The following is a 27,576-nucleotide window of genomic DNA, read 5'->3' as shown; positions in this document are numbered from 1 at the left end:
CACTTTCCTCTATTTGTTTCTTTCAGTAAAGAGCAGGCTATTTGCAGTCTGTCTGTAATACCTGCGATCCCAAGAGTTCATCCCAAGATCATTAAGCAGCAGCCGGCAGAAGTAAAAAGGAGCTTTTGGTTCCTGGTGGGACGGTTCGCTCTGGCAGTCAGCCCGAAAGCTTACATCAGCCTCCCACCTCCTCACTTGCTCCTCCTCCTGCTGAGTCTGACGATGAATGGCTTCCAGGATGGCGTTCTCTTGCTCTAGGTTCATTCCGTGTGGTGATGCGGCCGGCTGGTTAAGCTTAAGTCGTGGCTGGGGAAGACATTCTGGGCTGCTGTGTCCGAGGTCCTCCAAAAGCTTATCGAGAACATCAAACTCATCCTCCTCGCAAGAGTTTGAGAGGCAATCGGAGCCTGAGCAATGACGCTTGTGCGGTCCTGCTACTGGGGAGGGGGGCGGGTTGCTGCTGTGGCTGACTGCAGTGGCTGCAGAAAGGGAAGGGTCAACTGGTTTAAAGGCTCCCACATCAAAGTCTTCATGTGCGGTGCAGTAGAGGATGGCACCATCCCACGAGTACTTGCCCGAGATGTCCCGGACAATGACGCGTACTTGGGAGGAAGTGTGCAGGGACTCTCCAACGGTGGGAGTCTCGGCAGGGATTTGCAGGTAGGACACCAGCGTGCTGTCGTTGAAGACAAAAAGCTGCAGGTTGGGGCTTTTGAAAACCTCGGAGGACAGCTCGGACGACTCCACGTATGGGTTGTCATGATTTTCGCTCACGAGGCTGTGGAGGAGAGCGGGGCCGCCGCTCAGGGGATGATGGCCCAAATGGTTCACAAGGTGTGTCATGACCATCCGTGCCGTCAGCGGGATCAGCTCCATGTTTCGGCGACGCTTTTCTGGTGGGAGAAAAAGGATGGGAGGATGAAAAAAAAAAAAATACAAGCAAGCAAGTGTAACACATGATCAATAGTAAAAATGACCAATGGGTTTAGAATACAGCTGCACTCAGGGCTGTCTTTTATAATATGTTCAATGTAGACTTTAACAATATTTAAAAAGCTCCACATTTGTGTGTCGACATGTTACACTCTTTATTAGCTCCTTTTACACAAACCCAAATCTGATTCATGATTACTAATAGGGCTACTTTATTCATTTCTCACAATAGCTTAGCTAGCACACCTCTAAGTAGGTAGCATCTAATCATAAGAGACAACTTTGAAAAGCCCATTGAGTCTTCTTACAATGGACAACCATTGAGACTGGCCAAGTGCTAATGAGAACCACCATCTTTGCAGACTTCTGAATAGAATTGTACTTTGCAGATTGCATTTATGTAAATGTACAGGTTTTTACTCCCAAGTGAAAGGCATGCCGTGCTTTATTCTGCAGGGATGTGGGAAAAACAAGAAGATGCACTCTTGCATTGTGACAGTGCTATCAATACCATCATCCCCCATCAAAGTGGAGAAAGCTCTTTAGAAAGCAGGCCAAGCTGCATTAGAGATGCACTGGCCCTTTGATGTGACTTGATCAATATGAGGTGAGGGCATGAATATAACTAGGCCGGCACTCTTTGGTTTGCCCTTTTGATAGTGTTTTGTTATTTCAACCAAGACTCTGTGCAGCTGTGCAGCTGTGCACCAGAAAAAAAAAAAAAAAAGAATTGAACAAAAGCAGAGGTGTGATGAAATTTTCAAGACAAAAGCTTCTGTTTGAATTTCTTACATTGTTTCAGGAGACATTCACATTGTGTATTTGGACTTTGAGGACTTTTTAGAAGTTGAGGACGCGAGAGAGAAAGAGAAATATGTTGCCTAATGGAATCACAAGGTCACAAAAAAGTTTTTTTTTTTAAATCTAAACCCCATAATGGGTCTTCTCTTAGGGCTGAGTACTAATGTGAACATTCCATTCCCTGTGATGGTTGATTTCCTTTTTATACTTTTAATAAGATATTGACATTTAATGGAGAGGCTCTAAATGGATGGCCTACTTAGAGTTTGCTTTTACCTGTAACCTGTTTTGGATGATTTTTTTGTGGGGGTGGGAGGGTGGGGGCAGACAGGGTAGAGAGTTTGGCTCCATATTCTGGGAGCTATAATGTAGGAACTATAAAATATAGAGCTGGCAGCAGTATCCAAAACATTACGATGCAGCAGCTGGCATCAAGTACTAACTGGCTTTTAACCCTCCTATGTAAACCTATGTACATACTAACACATACTATATAACAATTAACACTTAACCTTTTTATGCAGTGCGATCTTTCTCAAAACAGATTCAGATTTAGGAAATGACATTTTCCTGCCCTTACCCTCAGCCACAGTGAGTAGGTTGCCTAAGTCCATGGTGGGTGTCTGTGACGGGGTTGGCTCGCAACGCTTAACCTGACCCAGCATGAGGTCATAGTCACTGGACAAGTCAGACAGGGTGAGCAGATAGTGGCTCTGCTGGGTGTGCAGGTTGGACCCAGCCACACAGCAGTGCAGCACCTGAGGAATGAGAGCGGAAGAGCAAAAATGTAGTGATTATTTGGCATGCATGGGTTGTTTTGCTACAGTACTTAGTAGAGACACCCCAAACACCCCGCAATACCATAATATTACTACATTTAACTCACAACATTACTGGAATCACCTTTTTCAAACTGCAAATTATGTCCTCAAAGTCAAACTTCAGTCATACCTCTTTAATCAGATAAGATAAGAGACTGCAGTCGGCAACTACATGCCAACAGTTTTATATTTCTTAGAATTCAGCAATTAACTGCAACAGATTGCTGAAAATCACATTTATTGCCATCTACGTAGACAGAAGTTCTCATTTAACATAAATTGATATTTAACTATTACATTTGTGCTCAGCAACCTTCCTGCTCCAGTGTGATGGCTGCACTTACAGCCACACAGTGGTAATACCCACCATGTTAGTGCAGAGGCTTATAAGTAACATTGCATTCACATTTCTTTCTTTAAATATAGGAATTTATTTACAGGACAATAAATAACTGGTTTTGGTTTAGAATTCATTCACATATCCACATAACACTGCATTCTAAAATAAGTGCGCACATTTTAGTTTACACTGTTATGTATGATTAAATTTTTGTTTTCTGAGTTACCTTAGTTGCAGCTGTTCCAGTCCCTTGATTAAGGAGCCAAGAGGTGGAAAAGGGGCGGAGCGAGCTTTAAAGGAAGACTACAAATTGGTTCATGCCATAACTCGGGACCATGGGGGGGAATTGGAGTTCATTATGTTTGGTTTAGTTAGGTTTTGTGTGTTTTACCCCTTCTCCTGTTTTTGTGGGCTGATCAGCCACTATTTAAGTTTCCCCTTTGTCTCATTAAGTTAGGTCAGTTTGAGTTATCAGTTGTGTTGTCAACTTTGAGTAGAGTTTTGTTATTTTGACCTCTTTTATGGGCCCAAGATTTTGATTCTTTTTGCATGAGTTAACCAATTATGTTTTTTGGGTTAAATAAAAAATCTTTTTTTTGGACTTTAACCTGTGCCTAAGTTTCCTTCACTGCTCGGTCCATCACATCCAGTATAACCAGATTACAGGCAGCTGGCAGTTAGTTGAGTCAAGACTCCTTAAGTTTTGCTCATTGACTCATTCATACTGATGGCAACATGTCAGCAATCTGTCTACATAAACAGTGTAGTGATTTATGGTAGTGATTGGGGTCAGTCTAAATCAGACTGCAACTGTTTGCAACAAGGTTTCCTCCTATCAGATGACTTGCGAGTGTGAGCAACACCAACCTCACTCCAGGCAACCATTTAGTCACCAAAACTTGCAATTGGTTGCTGAAAAAGGAGGTCGCTGTCCTACTTTCACTCGTGTGACTGAGCCATTAGCGTGCTTTGAATTTGGAGACAACTTGGTCAAGATAAAGCATAATTTATGGTCCTGCTAATGTGTCCATCTACACATTTGAGTTTGAAGAGGGAAATGCAACATGTGCTCCTGTGCAGTCCTCAAAGATCCTGACTGAGCACAGCTGACAAAAGTGTCTTTTTAATGTTGACAAGTGGGCTGGAATAGAGGAGAATGACAGCAGAGTTCCCGGGAATGGGAGCACAGACAGTGGCTGCAGTAGAGACTCTTGTTTTTAACACTTGGATTTACTTCAGCTCTTTGCATGTTTTAACTTTGCTCTCCTCTGCAGCTGCCTAGTGGACCATCAGCAGTACAAGTAAGAGTGGCCCACAGACCGGCTGTACCCTAAACTTTGTAAACCGCCTCCATTTGACATCAGAGCTCTCTGCAGGCAGTCCCCAGACTGGAACGGACAGCGAACACTTTCCTCTGCTGGACCATAAATCCCGCTGAAGTGTGTCTAGTGTTGGACGTTTTTCAGTTGAATCAATTTAATTAAAAGTTTGCTTAGCTAAGGTTATCTGAGGATGCTGGTGAATAAGACGAGCCACCTTGTTTACAGTATTCCCAGATTTTAATTCATTTTATTAAATATTGATATTCGATGTATGTTTACCCTCCCCCCCACTCACTCATAGTACTAGAAGGTTGAAGTCTGGTAAGAAAATATGCAGCAGTGTCTGTCGTGACTGTGCACGACGCAGGAGAACGTGAATGGGGAATATATGGTCTATTTACATCATAAGGCAAAAAGGGGGAGAGAGGGAGAAAAGGGAAGAAAAGAGGGTCTTTATAGCCACTAATCCATTTCTTCTGTGATGTGTGAGTGTATCGATCTACATAACAGATGGCAGAGCATCCGTTGGCAGTGCTAGATAAGGCGCACTGGGGCAGTTGATTACAGCCACTGAACAGGTTTACACTGTTTGATTTAATTAAGACTTTATCCTTGTGCTCAGCTCCCACCACAAACACGCATGCTTAGCCACATATACATATCCGAGTACACAGACAAACACACCTGTATAGTGTATAATCTGAGCAAAGGTAAGGGGGTAGAACATATGCCTAATGTATGTAGAGGAGGGCGCCTCTTATTCAGAGTGGAGCAACTTGGGTAAAGCCATGCAAAGGCTAATCCCATTCAGCGCACACACACTTGGCTGTGAGACGCTGGCCCTGCCATGTGAAACAGTATTGTGTGGGGCAATGTAGACAGTATGTGGATGATTCCATCAAGCAGACCTCTGGGTGCGTAGGGGGAGGGATTTGAGGCTTGATGCTGAAAAGATGTGAACCAAACAGCTGCTACACCAAAGCCCCAAAGAACTTCCTCTGTGGAGATGTAGAAGGGGGGGGGGGGGGGGGCAAACCCACGACTGTGCTTGACAACAAATTGACTGCAATTTGCATAGCAACAGTTCCTGGAAGGTAACACAGTAGTTAGAAGGGCACATGGTGCATGGAGATGTGAGCACACTATGTACACAAATAAATCAAATAATAAAACACGGATGTACCTATCTTTGCTGTCTCTCTTGCACGCACACACACACGCGGTGCAGCTGGCTGCTGAGGCAGGCACAGGGAGCAGATGGAGAAGCCTGAGCAGATCTCCAGTGAACCGACATGGTCTAGTGCAATGTTGCTTTTTACAGCTATGTGCTCGCCGTTAGTCAACCGTACCAACTTTTTTCACTTTTGTCTGCATCCCAGGAAGCATGGAAGCCATTCATTAGCTGTAAACATGGTCTCTGCTTGCATTTGATTGGTCGGCAAAGGACACATTGTTAAGTGCCCAAGTGGAGTCATTTATGACTCAAGTCGTATTTTTAAATGTGTAGCTGTGATGCTTTCAGTCATAAGAAATTTTTCTATAAACTTTTAGCAGTTTTTGCTCTGCTGTTGTGACAAAGACAGTGGAAATATGTCTTTTTTTGTACATTTATATTAATTTTCCACTTCTAATCACTACATTGCAAGACTTTCCAGCGAATCTCTGCTAACCGATGTCTGAATAAAAACGATATAATTAAATTGATTAGAATATTTTAGAAAATCTAAACAGAAAATGGAGCCAGGATGGGGGAAAAATTGTGGTCACTAAAATAGCTTGGGCGCTTGAGCGTTAAATATAAATTTGTAATTAAAGGAAAATGAGGCATGAAACAACCTGTCAGGGAACGTGGGTAGTGATGGAATAAAGGGAAGATGTTTTCTATTCTCTGCCTGGTATACAGAATAATTAGCAGCCAATGTGACAGTGGAAACATATAGATTTCAGCGTTGATATCACATTAATATCATCACACCTTGAATGAAAGCCAGAGGGACTGTGCTTTTTGTGCACTGATAGACAACCAATCATGCTTAATTGTCTTTGCTTTCATAGCAGCTGCAGTCTCTCTCATATTAAGACATATTCCATTCAAATCTCCAGGACAAGCATTTATAGCCTGAGCTTATCAAGTGGACAAAGGGTCCCGTTTGAATAATTGGACCATTTCTTATCAGGGGTGACATCCTTACAAAGATCTGCTGTTGACCGCATCTGCCCAGACAGGAGGGAATGAATAATACCTCATTCATTTGGGCCCGAAGCTTGGCCCTCATCCTCAGGGTCAGACCATAAAATAAAGAGTTTGAGGGACAAAAACAGAGGAGCAGATCCAATACGGAATATTTTGCATGCTTGAAACAAACACTCCTGAAGTTTCCTAACAGTTGTCAGGGTTTCGTACATATGCTAAATGCCAGTCACGAGTGTAAGCTGCTGTGGACACTTCTACGCCTTTGTGCTACAATAATGTTAAATGATGCATAGTCAAAAGGTCATGGTAGAGGTGAGTCTAATTAAAGTGGCAAGCCCATGTGGCGGGGTGGGGGTGGAGATGTCAAAGCTTAAGTTGCTGTGTCTGTTTGCAAAAGCTGCGTGTGGTTCAGAAGACTATGAATATGAATCGGTAAAAGGTGGCTCTATTCCAGGCTGCCACTGATGACACCCACCCTGTAGATGTAGTCCAGCAGCGGGGCCTTGTGGGCTGTGTGGTCCTCCAGTGACGGCATGGTGATAGGCTCAAGCAGCAGACTCAAGGGAACAGCCATGCACCAGTCCAACAGGCAAAGCAGAAGCGATACCATCAACTACAGTGTGAGAAATGAGAGAGAAGTTCCTAATTTATTTCAGTCACACACTAACAAATAAAAGATATATTATTAACAAAGCAAAAAAAAAGAAAAAAAAAGAGTGGCAGCGGATAACAGGTGAGAGCATCAAAGACGCAGTGGAGAACGAGGTCGAAGAGAAAACAAATCACTTCAGTAGAAACATTCCTCTGCAAATGCACCATTCCAACATGATAGATCAAGAGCCTTTAGATCTCAGCCATTTCATGTCCCATCCTTTCCAACATGTACCTTTTTGTCCGCTTCCACCGTTGAGTGCTCTGCGCTCGGCAACAAAAAGGCTATTGTGGCCACAAAGATCTGTATTGGGACAAAACAAGGAGAAAGATAATTGGATGACACACTCCCATTCATCATCTGAGTCAGGGCTGATTGCTAAAACGGAGACGAAACCACAGGATGAGGACTGTGCACATGAGCGAGCGACAATTTGTGTAACGTTTGCATTTAAATGCTAAAAGTTATTTCAAAGGAATTTCTCTTATTGGATGTGAAACACATTTACATGGGTTACATCAATGTGTGTGTGTGTGTGTGTGTGTGTGTGTGTGTGTGTGTGTGTGTGTGTGTGTGTGTGTGTGTGTGTGTGTGTGTGTGTGTGTGTGTGTGTGTGTGTTCATATCTTAGTGGGGACCAAAAATTTGAAGTTTACTAAACTTCTGGGGACCAAAATCATGGTCCCCATACGTTTGAAGGCATTTTTACATTACCATTGGGTTATGGTTGGGTTTAGGCATTCATTTCTGATGGTTAGGGTAAGCAGCTAGAGAAAGCATTATGTCAATGGGATGTTCCCACGAGGATAGCAAACCAGACGTTTGTGTCTGTTTTACCTCAATAATTTTCTTTGGGAATGTGGGCTCCAACCTCTGGAGATGCTCCCAGTGAGAGATGAGCAGCTGAAAGACGTCACAGGCTACCTGCGCCACTGCTTTGTTCCCAAACTTTAAAAACAAAAAACAAACAAACAAGAATTGAAAAGTGAAGAGGAACTGTACCGTCAGTTAAAAAAAAAACAACAACATAACACACTAGCTAGCCACTAAATCAGATACATCTTTTCAATTGCTAAGCAAAAGCTAAAAGCAGTTTATCTCTATATATCTCTATATATCTCTATAGATAGATAGATCTATCTATCTTATATATATATATATATATATATATATCTCTATATATCTCTATAGATAGATAGATCTATCTATCTTATATATATCTCTATATATCTCTATAGATAGATAGATCTATCTATCTTATATATATCTCTATATATCTCTATAGATAGATCTATCTATCTTATATATATCTCTATATATCTCTATAGATAGATCTATCTATCTTATATATATCTCTATATATCTCTATAGATAGATCTATCTATCTTATATATATCTCTATATATATATCTCTATATATATATCTCTATATATATATATATATATATATATATATATATATATATATACACACACACACACACACATCTAATCATCCAATCACATGTACATTGGTCCCTCGTTTATCGCGGGAGTTGCGTTCCAAAAATAACCCGCGATAGGTGAAATTGGCGAAGTAGCCAACTTTATTTTTTTAACAATTGGATGTGTTAAAGCTGTAAACCCCCCCCACTACACACTTTGTACACTTTTCCCAGACAGGCATGAACATTTTCACTTTTCTCTCTTGTTTAAACACTCAAAGTTCAAACATTCGTAGAAAAATAAGTCCAGTATTATAGAATGAAACCAAAGACACCCGCAGGTGGCATGATTCTCGTCGGCATTGTTGTGTTTGTGGGTGAGAAAACTTACAAACATACAGTGCAGCACTTCAAAGTTGCATTGCTAGCGATCAAAGATTTGACAAGCTGAACACATTCTGTATTGTACAGGAGACATGGCACGGGGTTGATTGACAATGGTCTACAGCCAATCAGGAGTCAGAACACAATGCGCTGTAAGAAAAAAAACAAAAAAGAAAAACCTGCAAAATTGCACCAAAAAAAAATCCCAGAAACCGCGAGGCCGCGAAAGGTGAACCGCGTTATAGCGAGGGACCACTGTAACTTGATGCATTTAGGACATGTGTGTGGACATGATCAAGAAAACCTGCTGAAGTTCAAACTGAGCATTAGAAAGGAGGAGAAAGGTGATTTAAGTAACTTTGAACGTGGGGTGGTTGTTGGTGTCAGACGGGCTGGTCAGAGTGTTTCAGAAACTGTTGATCTGCTGAGATTTTCCCACAAACCATCTCTAAAGTTTACAGTGAACAGAGAAAATATAGTGAGCAGTAGTTCTCAAAGAAAATGCCTCGTCTTCCTGCCAGAAGTCAGAGTACAACGGCTGAGCTGATGGGAGTAACTGTAACTAACGTAACCACTCATTCAAACCAAGATATGCAGAAGAGCTGAATGCAGCACAACATGTTGAGCCTTGAAGCAGACGGGCTACAGCAGCAGACCACGCCAGGTGTCAGCTGAGAACATGAAACTCGGACTACAATTTGAACAGACTCAGCAAAATTGTACAATAAAAGATTGTAAAAATATTGCCCGGTCTGATGAATATCCGTTTCTTCTGCCACATTTGCATAGCTGGCTAACAATTAGAGTGGGCAACATGAAAGATCCATTATGCCTTGTATCAATAGTTCATGCTGCTGCTGGTAGTGCACAGGTGTTGGGCGATACTTTATTAGCACACTTTGGACCCCTCAGTACCAACTGACTATTGTTGTTAGCCACGCACACCCCTTTGATTTGAAATTTGGGACACAGTGTGTTGCACAAACAGTTTCTGAACACGACGATGAGTTCACTCAAATGGCCTCCATAGTCACCAGATCTCAGCACACTTGAGCACCTTTGGGATGTGGTGGAGCAGGAGATTCACATCTGCAGCAGCTGTGCGATGCTATCATGTTGATATGGACCAAAATCTCTGAGGAATGCTCCCTGCACCTTGAATCTGTGCCTTGCAGAATTAAAACAGTTCTCAAGGTTAAAGAGGGCCCAACCTGGTATTAGAAAGAGTTAACTAATACAATGCCAGATGTGTGTATTCACACATGTACAAGTGTATATAAAAACGTAATTTTCCAATAGAAGCGTATAGTGGGACCCTGGTACAATGTTGAATATCTGCCATGTTTTCATGTCATACTGAAGATAATCAGTAAGTTTAGGGATATAAAATTTATATACAATGGAGGAAGACATTTAAGATGTTTTGTTTTAATCAAGGTGGAGCTGTAGGAGCATTAAGGTGGAGCTGTAGGAGCTTTGTGGCACTGACCATTTTAAGAGGTGGATTTGATCAATTCACAAGAGGCTTATTCAACAAAATCTTACTTAAAGTGCCTCAAGTTTCCAGCAGAGTTAAATAACATGATGTGATCGAGGTATCAGAAGTAAGACAAGATTCAGTGTCAAAGGGTGTAAAATACACTGAAGACTTGTAAGAGGACAGTACCCACAGTAAGACCTCTGACACACTTTAAGAAAAAGGGATCAGGTAGGCAGACCTGAAGGGAAAAAAAAGCCTGCTGAATAAAGAATTTAACACTTTAAAAAAAAAAAAAAAAAAAAAGCAAAGTTAGTGGTCAGTAAACTGCTTTTCAGGAGGGGAAACAAGGCCAAATGCTTGGGCTGGGCTAAGACATACCAGCATTTCACACTTGATTACAGATGAATCCATCTCTGAAATCTACGGCAGTAACAGAAGGATACGAGAGGGAGAAAAAAAGAGTGATGGGAATATCAACTCCTCTCGAGTTGGACACCCCTCGATTCTGCAGAGACAAGCTCCACCCGCTGATTTGCATTTCTGCAGACAAGGATTCACACTCCTGTCCAAACACATCTCAGAGCTGTGCAGGAACTACTTGAAGACCAAAGAAGACTGAGAAGTGCAGACTGTCGTAGACTTTCTTCCACCCTCAATGACCTCGACTCAGCTGAACTTGTGTTTGAAGAGCGAGAAAGTCAAGCTCTCCTGTCATCACAAGAAGCTTTTTGGAACATGGTCAAATCATTCTGGTATGACATCGGCTATCAGATTTGACAAAAACATGAGCAGTCATGCTTAAAAAAAACCCCAAAAACAACCATTTTTTAATGTTTATCTTCATTGGAACTTTTAATCTAACCAATAGTTCATTTTCAATCTAAACACTGTAGGAAAAGAAGGGAAAGAATGTGTTTTATCATGATACTCTTTAAATTTTGCAGATACATAAACCTCAGTGGAGCACTTAAACTTACACTTAAAAAAAAATGGGCCAGTTTTTTTTAAAGACACTAGAACTACAGAAGTACTTTGAATGTAATGTGTGATCTTAAGGCAGAACATTAATTATCTGCAGAATCCCTGATTTTAAGGCTTTTAAATGTCTCTTTCAGAGCTTCCAGAGAGTAACGCAGGAACAAAATCTCTTGCTGCATTTGTGTCACGTAATTTGTAAAACAGCACCGGGACAATGCTGATTAAAGACAGTGAAAAAAAAAAGTTTGAGGACACACTGACTGTGCCAAAATTTGGAGTAATTTTCCTTAAATTTAGTTTTGCACTTACTGTGCAGATAATCAGCATAATTTCATTTCACTTCACACCATGGTTCATTTTCCCCAGACTCATTGAAGGAAAGAATTGAGTTGTTGACAATTTTCTTTCAAATGTGGATTTCTTCAGTGATTTGAAATTCTTTGTGGAGAAATAGAATTTCCTATTTCTTCCAGCTGAATGCCTCTCAACATGTAACAAGGGCAGACAATGTGGGGAGTGCAGAAATGGCCAAACACAAAAAGGGGCCCTGAGAGTTCAGCACCTGCTTTTAGAAAAGAGACTCTCAGTGCCACTCTTCCCCCTAGATCCCCCACCCAGCCTATACCCTCTATTTTGGGGCTGGCTGAGTCTGTGTGTCAAGTTGTACAGGGGAGTGATTACTGCTCCATTAGAGAAGGGGGCGAGGGGATGGGTGGGGGCTTTGCTCGAGCAGGAAGCTGGGAGATGTAGCTGCTTAAATTGGCCCACATCTACTGAGAGTGAGCAGCCTGGAAATTACGCCACCGCCCCAAACCCTTTTCCCATGGAAGAAAAAAAAAAACTAAACCAAAAAAGCCCACAAACCCACAGCTTCTCTGCATCTCTTCACTTAGGGAGAAAAAAGGCCTGTTCCAGAATATACCCACGAGTCACATTTTATTCTCACACTTTTTGCCTGTGTTGAAAATTTTTCTGCAGTCCTTTTATGTAATCAACTGTCATTTTAGTTTGAGATAAACAATGTAAGGTTTGCACAAAAAAACAGCTTCCAACACCCATTCATTTCAGGACAGCGGGCTTATCTGTGTTCTCAGCACATGACGCAAGAATTTAAAAAAAGCGCACCTGTAGTTTCTTGTAAATGAAACTGGAAATGCACAAGTGCAGCGTCCTCGGGTAAGAGGTTCACTCACCTTTAGTGTCACTCCCAAAACATTGATGGCATCTTTAACCTGGGGGTGGATGTTCTTTTGCATTAGCTCCTCACACACCCACAGACCCAGGCTGCACACAGCAATGCACCTGAATGGCAGCAGCAGAGAACAAAATGTGCAGATTTAAGTAGAGCAGGATCTGAATGGGATCAGATGTTTTGAGAAATAAACTACTATATAATTAAAACCATGAACATTTGGACTTTTTTTTTTGCAAACAGGCTTTAGAAGCATTGCATCAAATTTTAATGACGGGTAGCCACTGCTTCACCACCATTAGCCTCTTCAAATTCCTTATGTATACAGAAATGTACAGCTGCAAAGAGAAACTAAATGTTGGAATGAATACATGTCTGCACTGATTGGTTGTACTTTGTTTGTCTACAAAACTAAACCGCTCCAGTTTATGTCTTTATTGAACACTAATCATTCACAGTGCAGCCTGGAAAAATGAAGTGAACCTCGATGCTAATGAGTTCTCCACAAGCTACTTGAGTGAGTTTTGAGATTGGAAGTGTTGGCTGTAGAGGTGCTTCTCCAAAAGAGGAGGCTGGTAAAGTGTGGTTAGTTAGTCTGCCCCTCTTAAAAATGATTGGCTGGTGTCAACAATGCCTCAATGACAATTTAGTGGAAGAACAAAGCAGGAAAAGGCTGCGGAAGCATTTCAAAACATGTCATGATGACAATAACAACAATATGATAGAGCAGGAGGAGGAGGAGAGGCAGGTGTAATCCAAAGCTTACAAGAGCACGACAATCGTAACACAGGTGGACAAGATTGTTAAAAAATATGTATTCTGTATTTATCGAGGAGTGATCAACATAGAAACAGTATTAGAAAACAGTGACGAGCAGGTTCCCAAACCTTTTCTTGGAACGTGTGTAAAACGCGATCATATCAGACAGTGCAACAAAAGAATTACTAATCATACCTCGCCCCTTCATAGTGCTCCTTCGTTGCTGTCTCCAGCAGGATGTTGACCAAGTAATTCTGAACAGAAACGACAACACCAGTTAACAGTTCTCAGTGACAATCCAAGCCATTCCTTCCTTCATCTTTATAACAATAAGACGCCATTAACTGTAACACACAGCCTTGTAGTCATGTTAAATCAGTGTGATGTTCACACTGCTGTATCTAATAACGTTTAGGATAAGTTTGTCATGATTTACACAGCAGACGACTGATTGATCCTAATTAAAACAACATCTGCTTTTATATGAAGTGTCCGTATTCCCGTCACTGCACATCATGAGCGTTTACCTTGATGTCCTCATTGCTCACACTGATGTCATCAGAGCCAGGCACACGGTGCAGTATAGGAATCTGGAGGTAGAGGTTTGGGAAACACACGAGGGAGCCCAGGATCGTCTGAGCTTCCACCCTCGGAGCCTGGAGGAAATTTTAAAAAAAGAAAACCAAACCCACGGCATCATTAATACCAGAGACAAACACATAAACAACCCGCTTCAAGCGAAAGGCGCAGAACGCATACGATGGATGAGGATTTGAGGGAGCTTGCAGATTTAATTTCATCTTTATTCATGATTCTGCTGACGGAAAAACATCGCACATGTTAGGCGCTGGACAACAAAATGATTGATTAAATGCATGATGGGTGCAGCTCTGTAGCAGGTTGTGCTGCCGCACCTGATGAGCTGCTGTTAAACTGAGGAGCGAGAACAAATCTATGCTGGGAGGTACGTGTAATGGCAAAAACAGGAAGAAGCAACACATACACACCTGATAAATGACAGTTAACATCAACTGAACCATATTCGGGTTTAAAGCTGTGCAAGTAACAGATAGCGGCCATAATATTGATCTGCTCCAGATCAGCTCTCTCTCTATCTAAAGTCCATATGCTCACTTGTACAGATGGTCTACAACATTAACTGAACATGACCAACAGTCATATTAAGACTTTTCATTTAATACTTGTGTGGATTTAATGAAAAAAAGGATATTTACGTATTTCATTTAGTCCTCAAACATGAAGTCATCTATCATGATGAATAATCATAGTAAGACAAAATATCTATAATTCTAATTTCAGCCACAGTTGCTCAGTCCTACATGTAAGTGCAGTTTGTATTTTGTTTTTTTAACATTTCTGCTATTTGGTGCCTCAAATAAATTTTTTATTGCTAAAAGCATAAAAATGTCACAAAACAATATCAGCTTTTCAATGTCAAACAGCTGCAAAATATGAGAAGGATGATTTATGATGTTTTGTGAAGAATTTTATCATCTTTGTTGCAGATTTACAGTGCTACTGATTTGTGGGAAAAAAGAAAAAAAATCTGAAACCTTTTTCTAGTTCTTGACTCGTAAATTCCTGTATGACTGAAATATCAAATAAAAGTTGAAAGTGTGTTTGTACCTCTGAGGAGCCAGAGGTGAGGACGCAGGCAGCAGCAGCGATGAAATCTCCAATCAGCATTGTGAAGCCCGGCAGGCCGAGGAAGAAGAATCGAGGAGAGCAGGAGCGGATGATGGTGTTCAAAACATCCTGATGATAAGCATGGACACAGATAAACTGTCATCATGTCTGCAGCAATCTCCGTTATTATATCTCTGCAGACTTTATTTAGGAACAGCCTGAATAACAGAACAAAAACAGATTTTTTTCCTTCTTTTAATTCTCCAAAATTTTTTACGATTACAGCCCGGGATTTTTGCATTTGGGGGGAGCCTCGTGTGTTGTTAGTGTGGGTGGAGTGAAGCAGTATCAGAAATATTTTGTAAATGGGCCACAGTGTGAGAGACGTGGCACCGAGAAAGCTTTTCACTTCAACAGGTAGGCTAAGCATTTTAAGCGTGCTGAGGAGAGTAAAGCACTCAACAGTGCATGTCACTAAAGGACAAAAAAAGGGGGAAAAAACAGAGTGGGAAAGACAGACAGAAGAGAGAGACAGCAGATGGATTGTTCACAGTGGATAAGAGGGAGAACAAAAGACCTCAACTTTCAAGAGTCACATGTATGTACACACACAAGCAAACCTGTAATTAAAGCCAGAGACAAGGTATTGTTTGGTTGAGGTGCAGGCGGCTCAGTGGCAGATGGGTGCTCTTTCAACACAGGCATATGCTGTATTGCAGAGGGTTCTGCACAAACTGCTCAAGTATGTACAGTATAATACTGCACTAGTGAAGGGCGTAAAAGGATGCTTGAGAATTTCCAGACTATATTTAGCTGGTAATCTTACAGCAAAGACGCTCATTTCTTCACCATTGACGGACACAGGAAATACTCTTGGGAAAAAAATATATATAATTAGTTTAAGAATAAAAGAATGCAGCATCTAAATAAGACGGAAAGATTGCTGTCTCTCTTATCCGAGTCATGCATGCGCATATTTGCGTATGAAGGCAAGGTCCAGGCTCCAAACACCTGCCTTCTTGGCCATAAACTTGTGTAAATCGGACAGTTCAAACATCAGCCCGTTTCTAGCTGAACCGAAGGGCACCTTAACAAACAATTTCTCTCTCTCTCTCTCTCTCTCTCTCTCTCTCAATCACACACACACACACACACACACACACACACACACACACACACACACACACACACACACACACAGTACCACTATCTATGCGCGACATTAATCACCCAGAGCTTTGGTAAACAGGGAATCCAGGTGAACAACAGAATAGAATAAACACAGAGAAGACTAGTAGGAAGTCAAACCAACACCAGCAACACATGTGGAAAATTGGTGGGAAGAGCTTCGGGATTGAGGGCCCATTTTACCCTCGTTTTGTTGGTAATTGACCTCTGAAGCATAATGTGTAGTGCAGTCAGAGGTAATTAGCAGGCAACAAACTGTTTCTTGATTGCCTGAAATGAGCATTTTAGAGGAAGCCACAAATGTAGAATGCAAAGTGCTTTCAATTGTACGTGCAAGTAGAGGGAACCTGATTTGAAGTGTGTATAGAAATCAGAACAGAGAAATGTGGAAAGGGAATAACCGCATGCGGCGCTGTGTTGGCAGTAGGAATAGCCCCTGCATCAACAAAAGGTGCATTAACGTAACTCTGAATAGAGCCACCTCAGGCCTTTTTATGTGGCCTCATTTTCACGAAAGCAAACGCTTTCCACCTGCTGGCCCCTGGGGTGACGGGGTTCATTCTGGCATTACATCACTCTGCACAGAATCCCAAAATTTACCAATTTAAATGTACAGTTTCGCATGGGGACATATTTCCTATTGTAATTCATTCACAAGTTGTAAGAAAGGGATAATAACCTACCTGCAGGCTGTTGTAGCCACGAGCAGTTTAATCAACAGCCGTGTCGGTGGCCTACGGGTCAACCTTCACATTTTAATCTGACACTATATAAATTATGCAGCAGCCTCCTTTTAGGGAATGACAAGATGAACTGAGTTAAAAGGAGAAGCCAGCTCTGCACAGGTGCTGAAATCTGTGTGTTTGTGCAAATGTGTTAGTGCTTTCGAGCCCTTTCTTTAACCTAAAGAATAAAAGGTGAATAGATGCATTAAAGCTTTGTGTGCACTTATTATGTTTAGCAAAATATGCTGTTGACTATTGCACTCCAGATTGCAGACCTATTAGATAGATTACTGCCATTGTGCGGTGGTCATGCTTTTGTGAGACCAGTGACCAGAGACTGACAGACTATCAGGACAATAGCCCTGACCTTGGCACTCTGTCAGTTGGAAGGAGAATACCTCCAAGGGAAATGTCATTTTCCTCCAAGCTTAGTTGATTTTATTGGTGAGGATTTACACTGGGATTCCCCCTGCTGTCTATAAAGCATGGCTGTTTAAGGCAGACTGTGTTACTCCATTGACAGGCAGACTATACATTCAGCATTCATTTCTAAAGATATGAGAGATGCTGTTGAACAAAAAGACCAAACATCTTCAGATGTCTAATATTAAACGCACAAAGAAAAAAACATTAAAAAAAATAAGTCCTATAATTGGAGCCTCCAGAAAAAGCTTATAAATAAAGAAGCTTAATGTTTTAGGTGCATTGGGGGGGTGGGGTGAAGGCAGAGAGGAAGGAGGAGGAGAGTAAGAGCCACTTTCTTATGTTAAGCAGGCGTGCGGCTGTCCTCTATTGTGTGGCATGAGGACTCTTTTCTCTGGCCAATTTGAGCATGCTTCAGTGGCCAGCCTGGCTCTGGCCCCCCAACGCATTATACAGAGCCACAACAAAAGCTTGAGAATGCTGCCTGCTCTCTCAGAGTGCCCCCCTCATTGCTCTACTCTGCACTACGTTCCCCAGGCTCCCCTCCCACTCCTTCACACACACTCGCATACACAGAGGCAAGCGGGCCAGTCTACTCCGGGCCCCCGGCCGACGTGTCAGTCTAACGGAGCGCGACAGACGTCAGTCCTTAATTAATCACGTATACGCGGCAGGGGCTCAAAACATTATTTAACGACATGGAAAACATTCTAATAAGCTTGTCACACAGCCAAAGCGCAACAGAAACCCGGCGAGGAGGGCATATATAAATCTACAGTCCTTTATATATACACACACACACACACACACACACACACACACACACACAGTAGCATGCAAAACATCTCTTACACACATTTTCATCTTCATGTTTTTATTTAGAGGAACTCCATTCATAACCACTCAGCTTTGTGCAGAAGCAATGGAGCAATGCCAGACCTGAATACTAGGAAGGGTGTGGCTGAAGGAGGTGGAAGATGCCAAAACACAGTAATGTTCCTCCTCACCTTCTTTTTTTAAATAAAACAAGGGTCACAATCATAAACCTATATAAACTGTGTCCTCACTCCTGCCAAGAAACCCTTGAACCTAACTCATCACTCCAAACACATGACTAGTACTGACACGAGTACAAAGATTGCAGCAAATACAACCAGTTGAATACGACAAAAATCACACATTAAAAAAAAGTAAATGGCAAACTGACAAAAACAAACAGCCTTAATTGCTTTTCAGTTTTTAATCAGGGCTGATGCACATTGATTTGACCAATGCGCCATCTACTGGAGGAAAAAGGAACAACCGGCAGCTTTTGTGCAGGAGCCTTACCGGGTCATCGCTCATGAAGCCCTTGTGCATGATGTGGTAAAGGTGCACCAGGAAATCACTGTTGGGGAGCACATCCTGGTGCCTGGTCATCATCTCACAGATCAGCTTGAAGGCCTGCAGTTTGCCAGCCTTGTACTCTGCAGGCAGCATGGTGCCCTAAAGAGGGGAGGAGTGCCATTATCAGGAGCTGGAGACACTTCTATTCTATTAAGCTGCAGCAGAGGCTTGAGAAGCTGATGTCCCCCACCCATTTAAAAAAAAAAAAAATCCAACACCAACCACTAAATTTTCCCTCATACAGACATAACACATATTGAGGCAACATTCTTCCTTTTATTGGTTTGCATAAACAGTTTGATTAGATAATACTAATATGTTTGTTGCCGCCAAGGCTAACCATTCAGCTGCATTGATTACTTTTTGCTGCTCCTGGAAATGTAATGATATTGCCTTCTGAGCATTATAAGATCCTCCCAGATTCCCCCCCCCCCCCCCCCCCAAATAGCACCAATTGAGAAATTCACTCTAAATGTTTTAATATTTACTTTTAATGACATGACAGTGGATCCGGCAATCAGATCTATAAATCATTTTTAGGTTTTAGTATTTCATCCATAGCTTGTGTGCACACTAACATATAAAAAGCGTTTTGAACATCTGCTGTGTCTTTGCATTGTTCATACCCTGAAAAGCCAGGACGCAAGCATTCGAAGAGGTGGGATGAAGGCAGGTTGAGGCGGAGAAGACTGGTTGTCCACACTAATCCCAAGATTGTCCCGAATCTGTAAGCAAACATTTCACTTCATTGAATAACACATCATATCTAATGCTTGGTTCAAACTCTCTGCTTTAGGAAGTACAGAATACAATGTCTGATTTAAAATGTCATATTTTTTTATAGAAATTTTATCTGTCTTTGACATAAAGAGGATTTAAAAGCATCACTTTGATGTAGGCTTTTTTTTTTTATGCTCGTGTACAAATAACATATGGAATTACTGGTTTATCATCAGCTGATTATGTCTTTATTGTACCTTGGCCAGCTTGTGCCACAGCTCATAGAGATAGGAGAAGACCTTGGCATGGATTTTGGGGCAGCGGATATTGTTGACATCTCCCAAGATACCCAAAATTCTCCTCCACAGGACGAAGGCTGAATCAGCATGCCAGCCAGTCAGAGTCCCACCAGCAATGATGCTGACATCATCAGCCAGAAACTCACTGCTATCTGCATGGTCACATAGAAAGAGTAATGGGTGATGTGGGTTACAGAAATTATTATTTGGCAACACTTTGCCAGTACCAAGAAAGACTTCATTTTATTTAGCTGAATGGATTCAGTCAACAAATGCAGATCAACTTTATACAGTTATAATAAAATGAATTGATTTGACTCTCAATGCTAATGCGTCGTTAGAGCAGCTGTTGACCAAATCCTTAAGTTATCTGGTGCATATTCCCCAAACGCATTATGCAAGTGAATAAAACACTCAAATACTTTTGGGAAACAGGCAGAAACCACATGCATCATCCAAGTGAATTGTGGCAGGAAAGTGCCACCTAGTGGGCAGCAGGAGAGCAATGAGAACCTGAGGGAGTAAAGGCTTGGAAAGACAGATGATAGTGTAGCTGATGTGAGGTGATTCAAATGACTTCTGAAAGTTTTTTCTGTTTCACTGTTTTTAAATTTAGTTGCAGGGAAAAAAAGATAAAAGATTGCTCATTTGTTTACAAGAAGAAACAAAAGAACAATTATTTTGTATTATGTGTGCAGAATAATGACAAAGCAACTACTTTAAGTAAGAGTAGCATCAAACCAAACAAAGAAAAAGAAAATAGAAAAATCTACAGGGGGAATTTAAGACAAAGAAGTGAAATGCAGATGAAGACTGTGGTCTACATGATGAGTAGCAGCTAGGGAGCAGTACCCAAGTGGTGTGGCATGTGTAAGACAGACTGATGCATGGTGTCGTCCAGGGGGCAATCCCGTGGGCACTCTGTGTGCACCAGCAGGGCTGGTGAAGCGGGGGGATTCTGGGGGTAGTGGTAGTGGTTTTGGTGGTTGTGGTGGTAGGACGGGGATGCGGAGTGGGTAGGGAGAGCACACTCAGGACCTAAAAACAACAAGTGGACATGGATCAAACTGGGTTTGAGGAACAGAGCAGAGGGGCAGTGATCACAATGTGGGAAACACAGAAGTTCACGTACAAGGGTGGGAAGGGCAGACAGGGGGACGACAATATCTGCATACACGAGGGGGGAGGGAGTAAATAAATAAAAAGCCTCAAAGCTGAAGGGATGTTGTGGTAACCCCCCCTCACAGAAATTGACAGGTGACAAATTAAAGGAAAAACAAACCAGCTAATTCAAGCCCCTCCTCCATTTTTCCTGGTTAATGAAACATCTCTATCCTGATGGGAGTAGTCTCCTCCAACATGACAATGCTCTCACTGAATGAAAATTATGTGAACCACATGCTATCCACAGTCACCACTTCACTTCCTATCTGATTACACATGAGACAGTACCTATGAGTTTTTGCACAGCATCAGAAAACCAAATGAGGGAATATTTCCTGGAAAAAATGTGTTCTATCCCTCCAAGGGGCAAAAAGTAAAATGATGCTGTGGTGGTTCTTCTCCATACTACAACAGCGCATCTTTTTTTCCACCCTTAAATTTGTCAAACATCTGTAGATACCTTAAACAAACCAGAGACCACAGGTTACTTTTCCTTTCATAACATTTCCACTTTTCAAACACCACAAACTCTGAGCAGATTTAAAATCTTAAATTGCTTGGGAGAAGTCATCTAGACAATATTAGGTTTTTCACCCTTCCTAAGATTGATCAATCTATCAATCAAGAGCAACGTTACAAAACCCAGTTTAAACTGCACAACTGCTGAAGTGTCCCAAATAATTTAATCACTGTGATGAATGGTCACAAAGGGCTTCCTTTATAATAATGAGGATATTAGCTCTGTTGCTAACTATTATATGTATCAAACCAGCTGCAGGCTGCAGACAGACATAAATCAATTACTCTGACTGGATTTGTTAGCTCAAACAAACTGTAACAAGCACAGCTAAACAGAGACATTTAATAGAGACACTTGCATCAAGATTTAGGGGCATGCTGTGAGTTTCTACCTGCTAAAGCTTCATTATGGCTGAGCAGCAGACTCCCCTGGCTCTGAGGATCAACTGTTACGTCCATGTGTGCCGACTGCGTGGACTGATTATCGGCTTCCTCATCAAACGCCTGCCAGGTAACTTCAGCTTCATTGAGGTAGCCATTGGACGTCTCGCTACTAACACTCTCACCTAGGTAAGGTGAAAAGATTAAATTCATGAAAGAAAAAAAAGCAAAAGAAGCTTCAAATGGAGCCTACTAGCTCTGTAAGGAAAACTGTAATATCCAATGCAACAATTACATATTTATATGCTATAGTCTCAGAGTATGCTGATGAAAATTCACATTTTTAAAAAGCAATTTATGTTTAACATTAAAACTAAACAGTGATTATAACTTCTAACTTTTCTCTCTGAGCTTGGGCCTCGTGTAGTTTGCGTGTCCCTCAGTATTGCACTCTGTCTCAGCTGAGCTGCTGGTCCGTCGGATGAGGATCTACAACAAAGACAAACATTTAAACAGATGAACCAAGCGTTGATCAATCTTATTTTAAGCTAACACGATGGTTGAGGATGAATGTTCTCACCACAGGTGGTTCACTGCTCTCAGTCCTGCCCTCAGACATCCTGCTATCAGAACCACAGGAAGTAGGCGAGTACTCTCTCTGCTGGACTGAAAGGCAACAAACAGTTCTGATTTGGTCTCTACCAAAAACTGGAACATGTTCAGTTAATCTCTGTAGCCCTGATCTTAATTATAAAAAAATAAATAAATGAATATGTTTAAAGCAGGTCGTCTGACCAATCAGAGCAATCAGAGCACACAGGCTCAGGAAGGTGACCAAGAACCCGATTATCACTCTGATCGAGCGCCAGAGCGTCCAGTTACACTGGAGAGAGGAGAACCTTCTAAAAGAACCATTTCTGCAGCACTTCAGGCCTGAATGGTAGAGTAGCCAGATGGAAGATGCTTCTCAGGTAAAAAGCACATGACAGCCCACCTGGAGTTTGCCAAAAGGTCTCTCATCTGATTAGAGCACTTTGCTCTCACACAGGCCTACTTGTTGTTCCTACAGTATTTAAAAGTAGAATGGGAAGCAGAGCCTTCAGTTTTCAGGCCCCTCTTCTGTGGAACCAGCTTCCAGTTTGGATTCAGGAGACCGAGAATTCTGTACTTAAGATTAGGCTTCAAACTTTCCTTTTTGACAAAGCACATAATTAGGGCTGGATCAGGGGACCCTGAATCCTCCCTTAGTTATGCTGCAATAGGTGTAGGCTGCTGGGGGATTCCCACGATGCAGTGAGCATTTCTTCCTCAGTCACTTTTTTCACTCACTATGTGTTTGTACACCTCTCTGCACTTATTTGTTAGTACTAATCTCTGGCTCTCTTCCACAGCATGTCCTCTGTCTTCCCCACTGTCGCCAACACGCTTGCTCATAGAGGACATGTGATTTTTTTCCCCCCTCGTTATTATTGTAGGGTCTTTACCTTAAAATATAAAGCACCTTACAGTAACCATTGTTGCTGGGACACCGTCCCTACAGTAAAGCATGGTGGTAGCATCAAGTTGTTGGGATGCATCAAGTTGTTGGGATGCATTTCAGCATAAATGCAGTAATCTACAGAGACATGCTTGATGATAACTTGCTCCTGAGTGCTCTGAACCTCAGACTGGGCTGAAGGTTCATCTTCCAACAGGACAAGAAACGTAAGCACACAGCCATGATAACAAAGGAGTGGCTTTGAGACTCTCTGAATGCCCCGAATGCCTCAGCCAGAGTCCAGACTTGAAACTGACTGAACAACTATGGAGAGACCTGAAAATGGCTGTGCACCAAAGCTCCTGATTCAGACCAAGCTTGACAGTTTCTGCAAAGGATGTGAGAAACTGCCCCCCCAACAAAAAAATAGGTGCGCCAACCTTGAAGCATCATACTCAAAAAGACTTGAGGCTGCAATTGCTGCCAAGTTATTAAGCAAGAGCTGTGAATACTTTAATTTTTTTAATAAATTTGCCAGAATTTCAAGCAACTTTTTCACTTCACTATTGTGTGCAGAATTTTATTGTGATAAATGAATTGAATCTATTTGGAATAGGGCGTTAACGCGGCAGCTTTATTCCAGCCGGAGAATGCTGTGAATACTCTGGATGTACTGCATCTCTGAAATAATTAGCAGACACCTGTTTCTGTGCAATGCAGCTTCTAAACCAAGCTGACTAGCACTGGCTCATAAATCCACCGTCTCATCACTTAAACAATAATAACACCAAAGATCTCTGACATACAGTTTAAGGTCTGTTTAACTATTCATGCTTAAAAATCAAACATATCAGGCTTAGCTGCTAAAATGAAAAATTCCAGTTGACTGTAATGTAAATAATAAAAAGTGTTCACACTATACAAGTCCACTCTCACATCATCTTGTTGAAAAGAAGAATAATGAATTTTACCTTTCTTTAATTTGCTTACAGAGCTGTTTTTTCTAAATGGTTGTTTTTGTACATGTATGTGCAAATATATGATGTTCAAACTCATTTGCAAACTCGAGCTGCATGATTATATCAGCCGTTTCTGCTCCAAGCTTATAAAGTGTAAAGAAGTCAGTAACTTCCTGTTTATGAAAATCTGACTAAACAGAAAAATTCAATTTGGTGTTTGGCCTGTTTTTCATATCCTTTTTATCACGAGGTTAAATTTTTAACTGTGAAAAACAAGCTGTTATTTGCTTTTTTTGTATTGCTTTGAAAAACCGAATAAGATTAATACCGTAATATTGCACTGGATAGTGGTGTAATAAAGACAACTGAAGTGACAGATTACTTCTCTTTTATAAAGAAACTGCAGGGTTAATTTGTATCACAGCTGAACACACAAACTGAATAAAAGAGGAGTAATTCCACTGAAAATAGTTGAATAGGCCTATAAAAGGAAATTGTCCAGTGAGCAATAGTTCTCAGTAAGTGCCAAACTGCTTTAAGTGGATAGGAAGGCAACAATAACTCAAATAACCTCTAATTACAACCAGGGTGTGCAGAAGAGCATCTCTGAATGCCAATAACTGAAACTTTGAAGGAGATGAGCTACAGCGGCAGGAAACTGAGGCTACACCTTGAACAGTCTCAGCAAAATTGGACAGCAGATGATTGGAAAAACATCTGGTACTTGTAGGGTGTACCTAATACAGTATTCAGTGAGTGTATACAGAAGATTAAAAAGTGCTTTGCGCTTGTATATACCTGGTAAGGTCTCAGACAGCTGTTGGGTGATGTCTGAGGTGCTGCTGCTACGCGGCAGAGGACTGTCTCTGCCTCCCAGCTCCTCCTCTCCCCCACACTCTGACAGCTGACACTCCTCCACATCTGACAGTCGGGAAGACAAAGACATGGTCAGGCAGAGGTGCAATACGGATCAAATATCATGGAAACACACTGGAATATGACTTGCAGACACTGTACAGACAAAGATTTCACACATATGAAACATGGTGAGGAAAAACAGGGCATGCAAACATGCAACGGTGATACATACACTTGTTAAGGACAGCACAAGGCACCGGGGCAATCTTGAGAAATGCATTAGTCAGATCATCCAACAACATGGATTAAATAAAAAGTTCAGGGTGCTATACGAGAGACTGTGACTGAATATGAATGGGAAAGGCTGGGCGAAGGTCACGCAACATGCAAACACATGCAGCTCTCACAATACTTTACCTGAGAGTCTGTGAGAGCAAGCAGAGTTACCAGAAGAGATACCAGGCAAGAAAGAGCTCACAGTGTGGAGCAGCATAGGAACACTTTTAGTAGTGGGCAAAGCCTCGTATAGATGAACACAGTTGCTGATGGACTGGCTTCGCTTAGCTTCCATCAGGGAAGGAGAAAGAAGAGGAAAAAGAAGAGAGACAGTGGGAAGAGAAAAAAGGTAAAGGAAAGAAGCAAATATTCAATGATAGTAAAGTACAAAATGCTGCAAAGAAGCTTCTGCTAATAAATTCAATTCTGATCGTGAAAATGGAGCAATTGAAGACCAGCAGCACCAGAGTTTGATCCAAATATAGTCGCATGTGAGTCACAGGTTAAAATAAAACGGCTTTAAGAGAGAAAATATTTTAAAACCAGTCAAAAAAATAAATAAATAAAAATGAAGGGACACTGTCACAAAAGTGAGATTTAAAGATTTTATACAGAAAAAATATAGAAAATCATAACACAAATCAGCACAGCAATACCACAAAATCTACCAAATATAAATCACGAGGGAAAGAAATCAAAACGCCTGGAAGACAATAAAATAAAAAACTGGTAATACACATTTCTCAGATAATGAAGAAACACTGATTCTGCACTATGTCAATTTTAGATTTTATTTTACTGTGAAAATCTCTGGTTTTAAATGTGCAACAGAAGTAAAGAAACTATATAGAAAATGAGCACGAATGCTAAAGTTTTCCTCCAAAAAGCAAAAACAAAGATCAGCGATGTCTTGGTTCTGAATTTAGTGAACTGATTATTATTATGATTATTTAACAGCCGCGTGACCCTTTTAAGATGATCATGAGGAGGCTTTTTAATTTATTCCTAAATAATAATGACATACAGCTGACATTCATTTTAAATTAAAAGATACATTTTCTGACATGTAGTAACATATTTGCAAATGGCAATACGTGACTTCCAGTGTGGAGTATCTGTAGTATTTTCAAACTGATTTTTTGCTCCTTATCAGCTGAAACGCATATCAGTCTATAGACTAGTACTCTCCCCTAAATCCATGCAGATTCAAATGATGATGATAAAAATTTGTGTAGTTAAAATTTTCATTGAGACACACACACACACACACACACACTCTCTCTCTCTCTCTCTTTCAAGGGCAACCTAAGAAAGAGAGCAACAGAACTTATCCATCACACATATACAAGGCAGGATGGCTGCTGTGTATCCAGGTGTTACAGGGTGAGAGTCTGAGTACACCCTGGGCAGGTCGCCAGTATATTGCAGGGCTACACACACTATGCAGTAAAAAATGAAAAATTAATAAAAATAATTACCCGTGTACACGCCAAGCAGAAAACATTTGATCTCACTCTCTGCATTATTCTATAAGACCTGATAACCATCTCATCTCTGGCAGACTGAGAGCCGGTTCAACTGGGTCCTTGAAGCTGTAGAAGCTTAATGAGTACTGTAATGAATTTTTGAGCCCCTTCCTTCGTTATCAAGACATGATCTCAGAACAATATTAGTTTGCATTTGCATGCTTAAGTGCAACCAAGTTTTGACAGTTGTCAATGCTGAGGCATTGCCATTGTGCCTGAATAGCACTTCAGGTTTAATCTCAAAGGGAGCAGAGAAAGAGGACAGTTCTATTCTCTGCTTTCAGCACACTTTAATTATGCCTTTCAGTGAGAGAGATACATCGTCTCCTCCAGCCCGCCACTGCATCCCATTTATGCATATTAATGAGCATTAATTACACTCTTAATGAAACTATCAAAAACTGCCATGCAATTGATGTGTGGGCCTTCTCTTGAGGAGTAGGGAGGAGGGCTGCTCGGCCTTTGAAGATCAATGTGGGAGAAATCCAATTAGGCCAAAGAAAGGGAAGGGAATTTCAAGCAGTAGTGTTTCATGTCCATCTTTGCTTGTACGCAGATACAAATAAACAGACCAGCATAATAGGTGGATAAACATGTGCATGGGACGCATAATAGATCGAGAACACGCGCGCATGCACACGCACGCACACACACACACCACAACCTTAAAAGTGACCTTACTTGAACCTTTAAATGTGTGCGATTTATATTACAGGCTCTTGCTTTTCGCCTCCATAGGGAAGACACGT

At 41.4% G+C, this 27,576-nt stretch overlaps 1 protein-coding gene across 7 annotated transcripts in view; it reads right to left on the bottom strand.

Annotated features, from left to right (window-relative positions):
- Window positions 1-27,576, bottom strand: part of ralgapa2 (Ral GTPase activating protein catalytic subunit alpha 2) — a 95,290-nt gene that overhangs the window by 32,249 nt on the left and 35,465 nt on the right. For 4 of the 7 annotated variants that reach the window (XM_085392395.1, XM_085392397.1, XM_085392399.1 and 1 more), the window contains exons 17-33: window positions 24,966-25,088; window positions 22,312-22,397; window positions 22,130-22,220; window positions 21,743-21,916; window positions 20,520-20,705; window positions 19,626-19,819; window positions 19,275-19,373; window positions 18,592-18,747; window positions 14,927-15,055; window positions 13,807-13,935; window positions 13,475-13,533; window positions 12,522-12,630; window positions 7,900-8,010; window positions 7,298-7,366; window positions 6,887-7,024; window positions 2,315-2,492; window positions 62-893 (exon numbers count right to left, since the gene is read on the bottom strand). In XM_085392395.1, the coding sequence (XP_085248521.1) occupies window positions 62-893; window positions 2,315-2,492; window positions 6,887-7,024; window positions 7,298-7,366; window positions 7,900-8,010; window positions 12,522-12,630; window positions 13,475-13,533; window positions 13,807-13,935; window positions 14,927-15,055; window positions 18,592-18,747; window positions 19,275-19,373; window positions 19,626-19,819; window positions 20,520-20,705; window positions 21,743-21,916; window positions 22,130-22,220; window positions 22,312-22,397; window positions 24,966-25,088 (2,863 nt within the window). Of the gene's footprint in view, window positions 1-61; window positions 894-2,314; window positions 2,493-6,886; window positions 7,025-7,297; window positions 7,367-7,899; window positions 8,011-12,521; window positions 12,631-13,474; window positions 13,534-13,806; window positions 13,936-14,926; window positions 15,056-18,591; window positions 18,748-19,274; window positions 19,374-19,625; window positions 19,820-20,519; window positions 20,706-21,742; window positions 21,917-22,129; window positions 22,221-22,311; window positions 22,398-24,965; window positions 25,089-25,442; window positions 25,590-27,576 lie in introns of all 7 variants that reach the window. The other 3 variants (XM_085392400.1, XM_085392402.1, XM_085392398.1) reach the window with 2 other exon arrangements.

Source organism: Rhamphochromis longiceps, linkage group LG19 (genome assembly GCF_057381845.1).
Source record: "Rhamphochromis longiceps isolate RC_006_pf linkage group LG19, R_longiceps_female_GT1.1, whole genome shotgun sequence".
NCBI lineage: Eukaryota > Metazoa > Chordata > Actinopteri > Cichliformes > Cichlidae > Rhamphochromis > Rhamphochromis longiceps.
The sequence above is the reverse complement of the archived record's forward strand: the minus strand, read 5'-3'. Positions and strand labels throughout refer to the sequence as shown.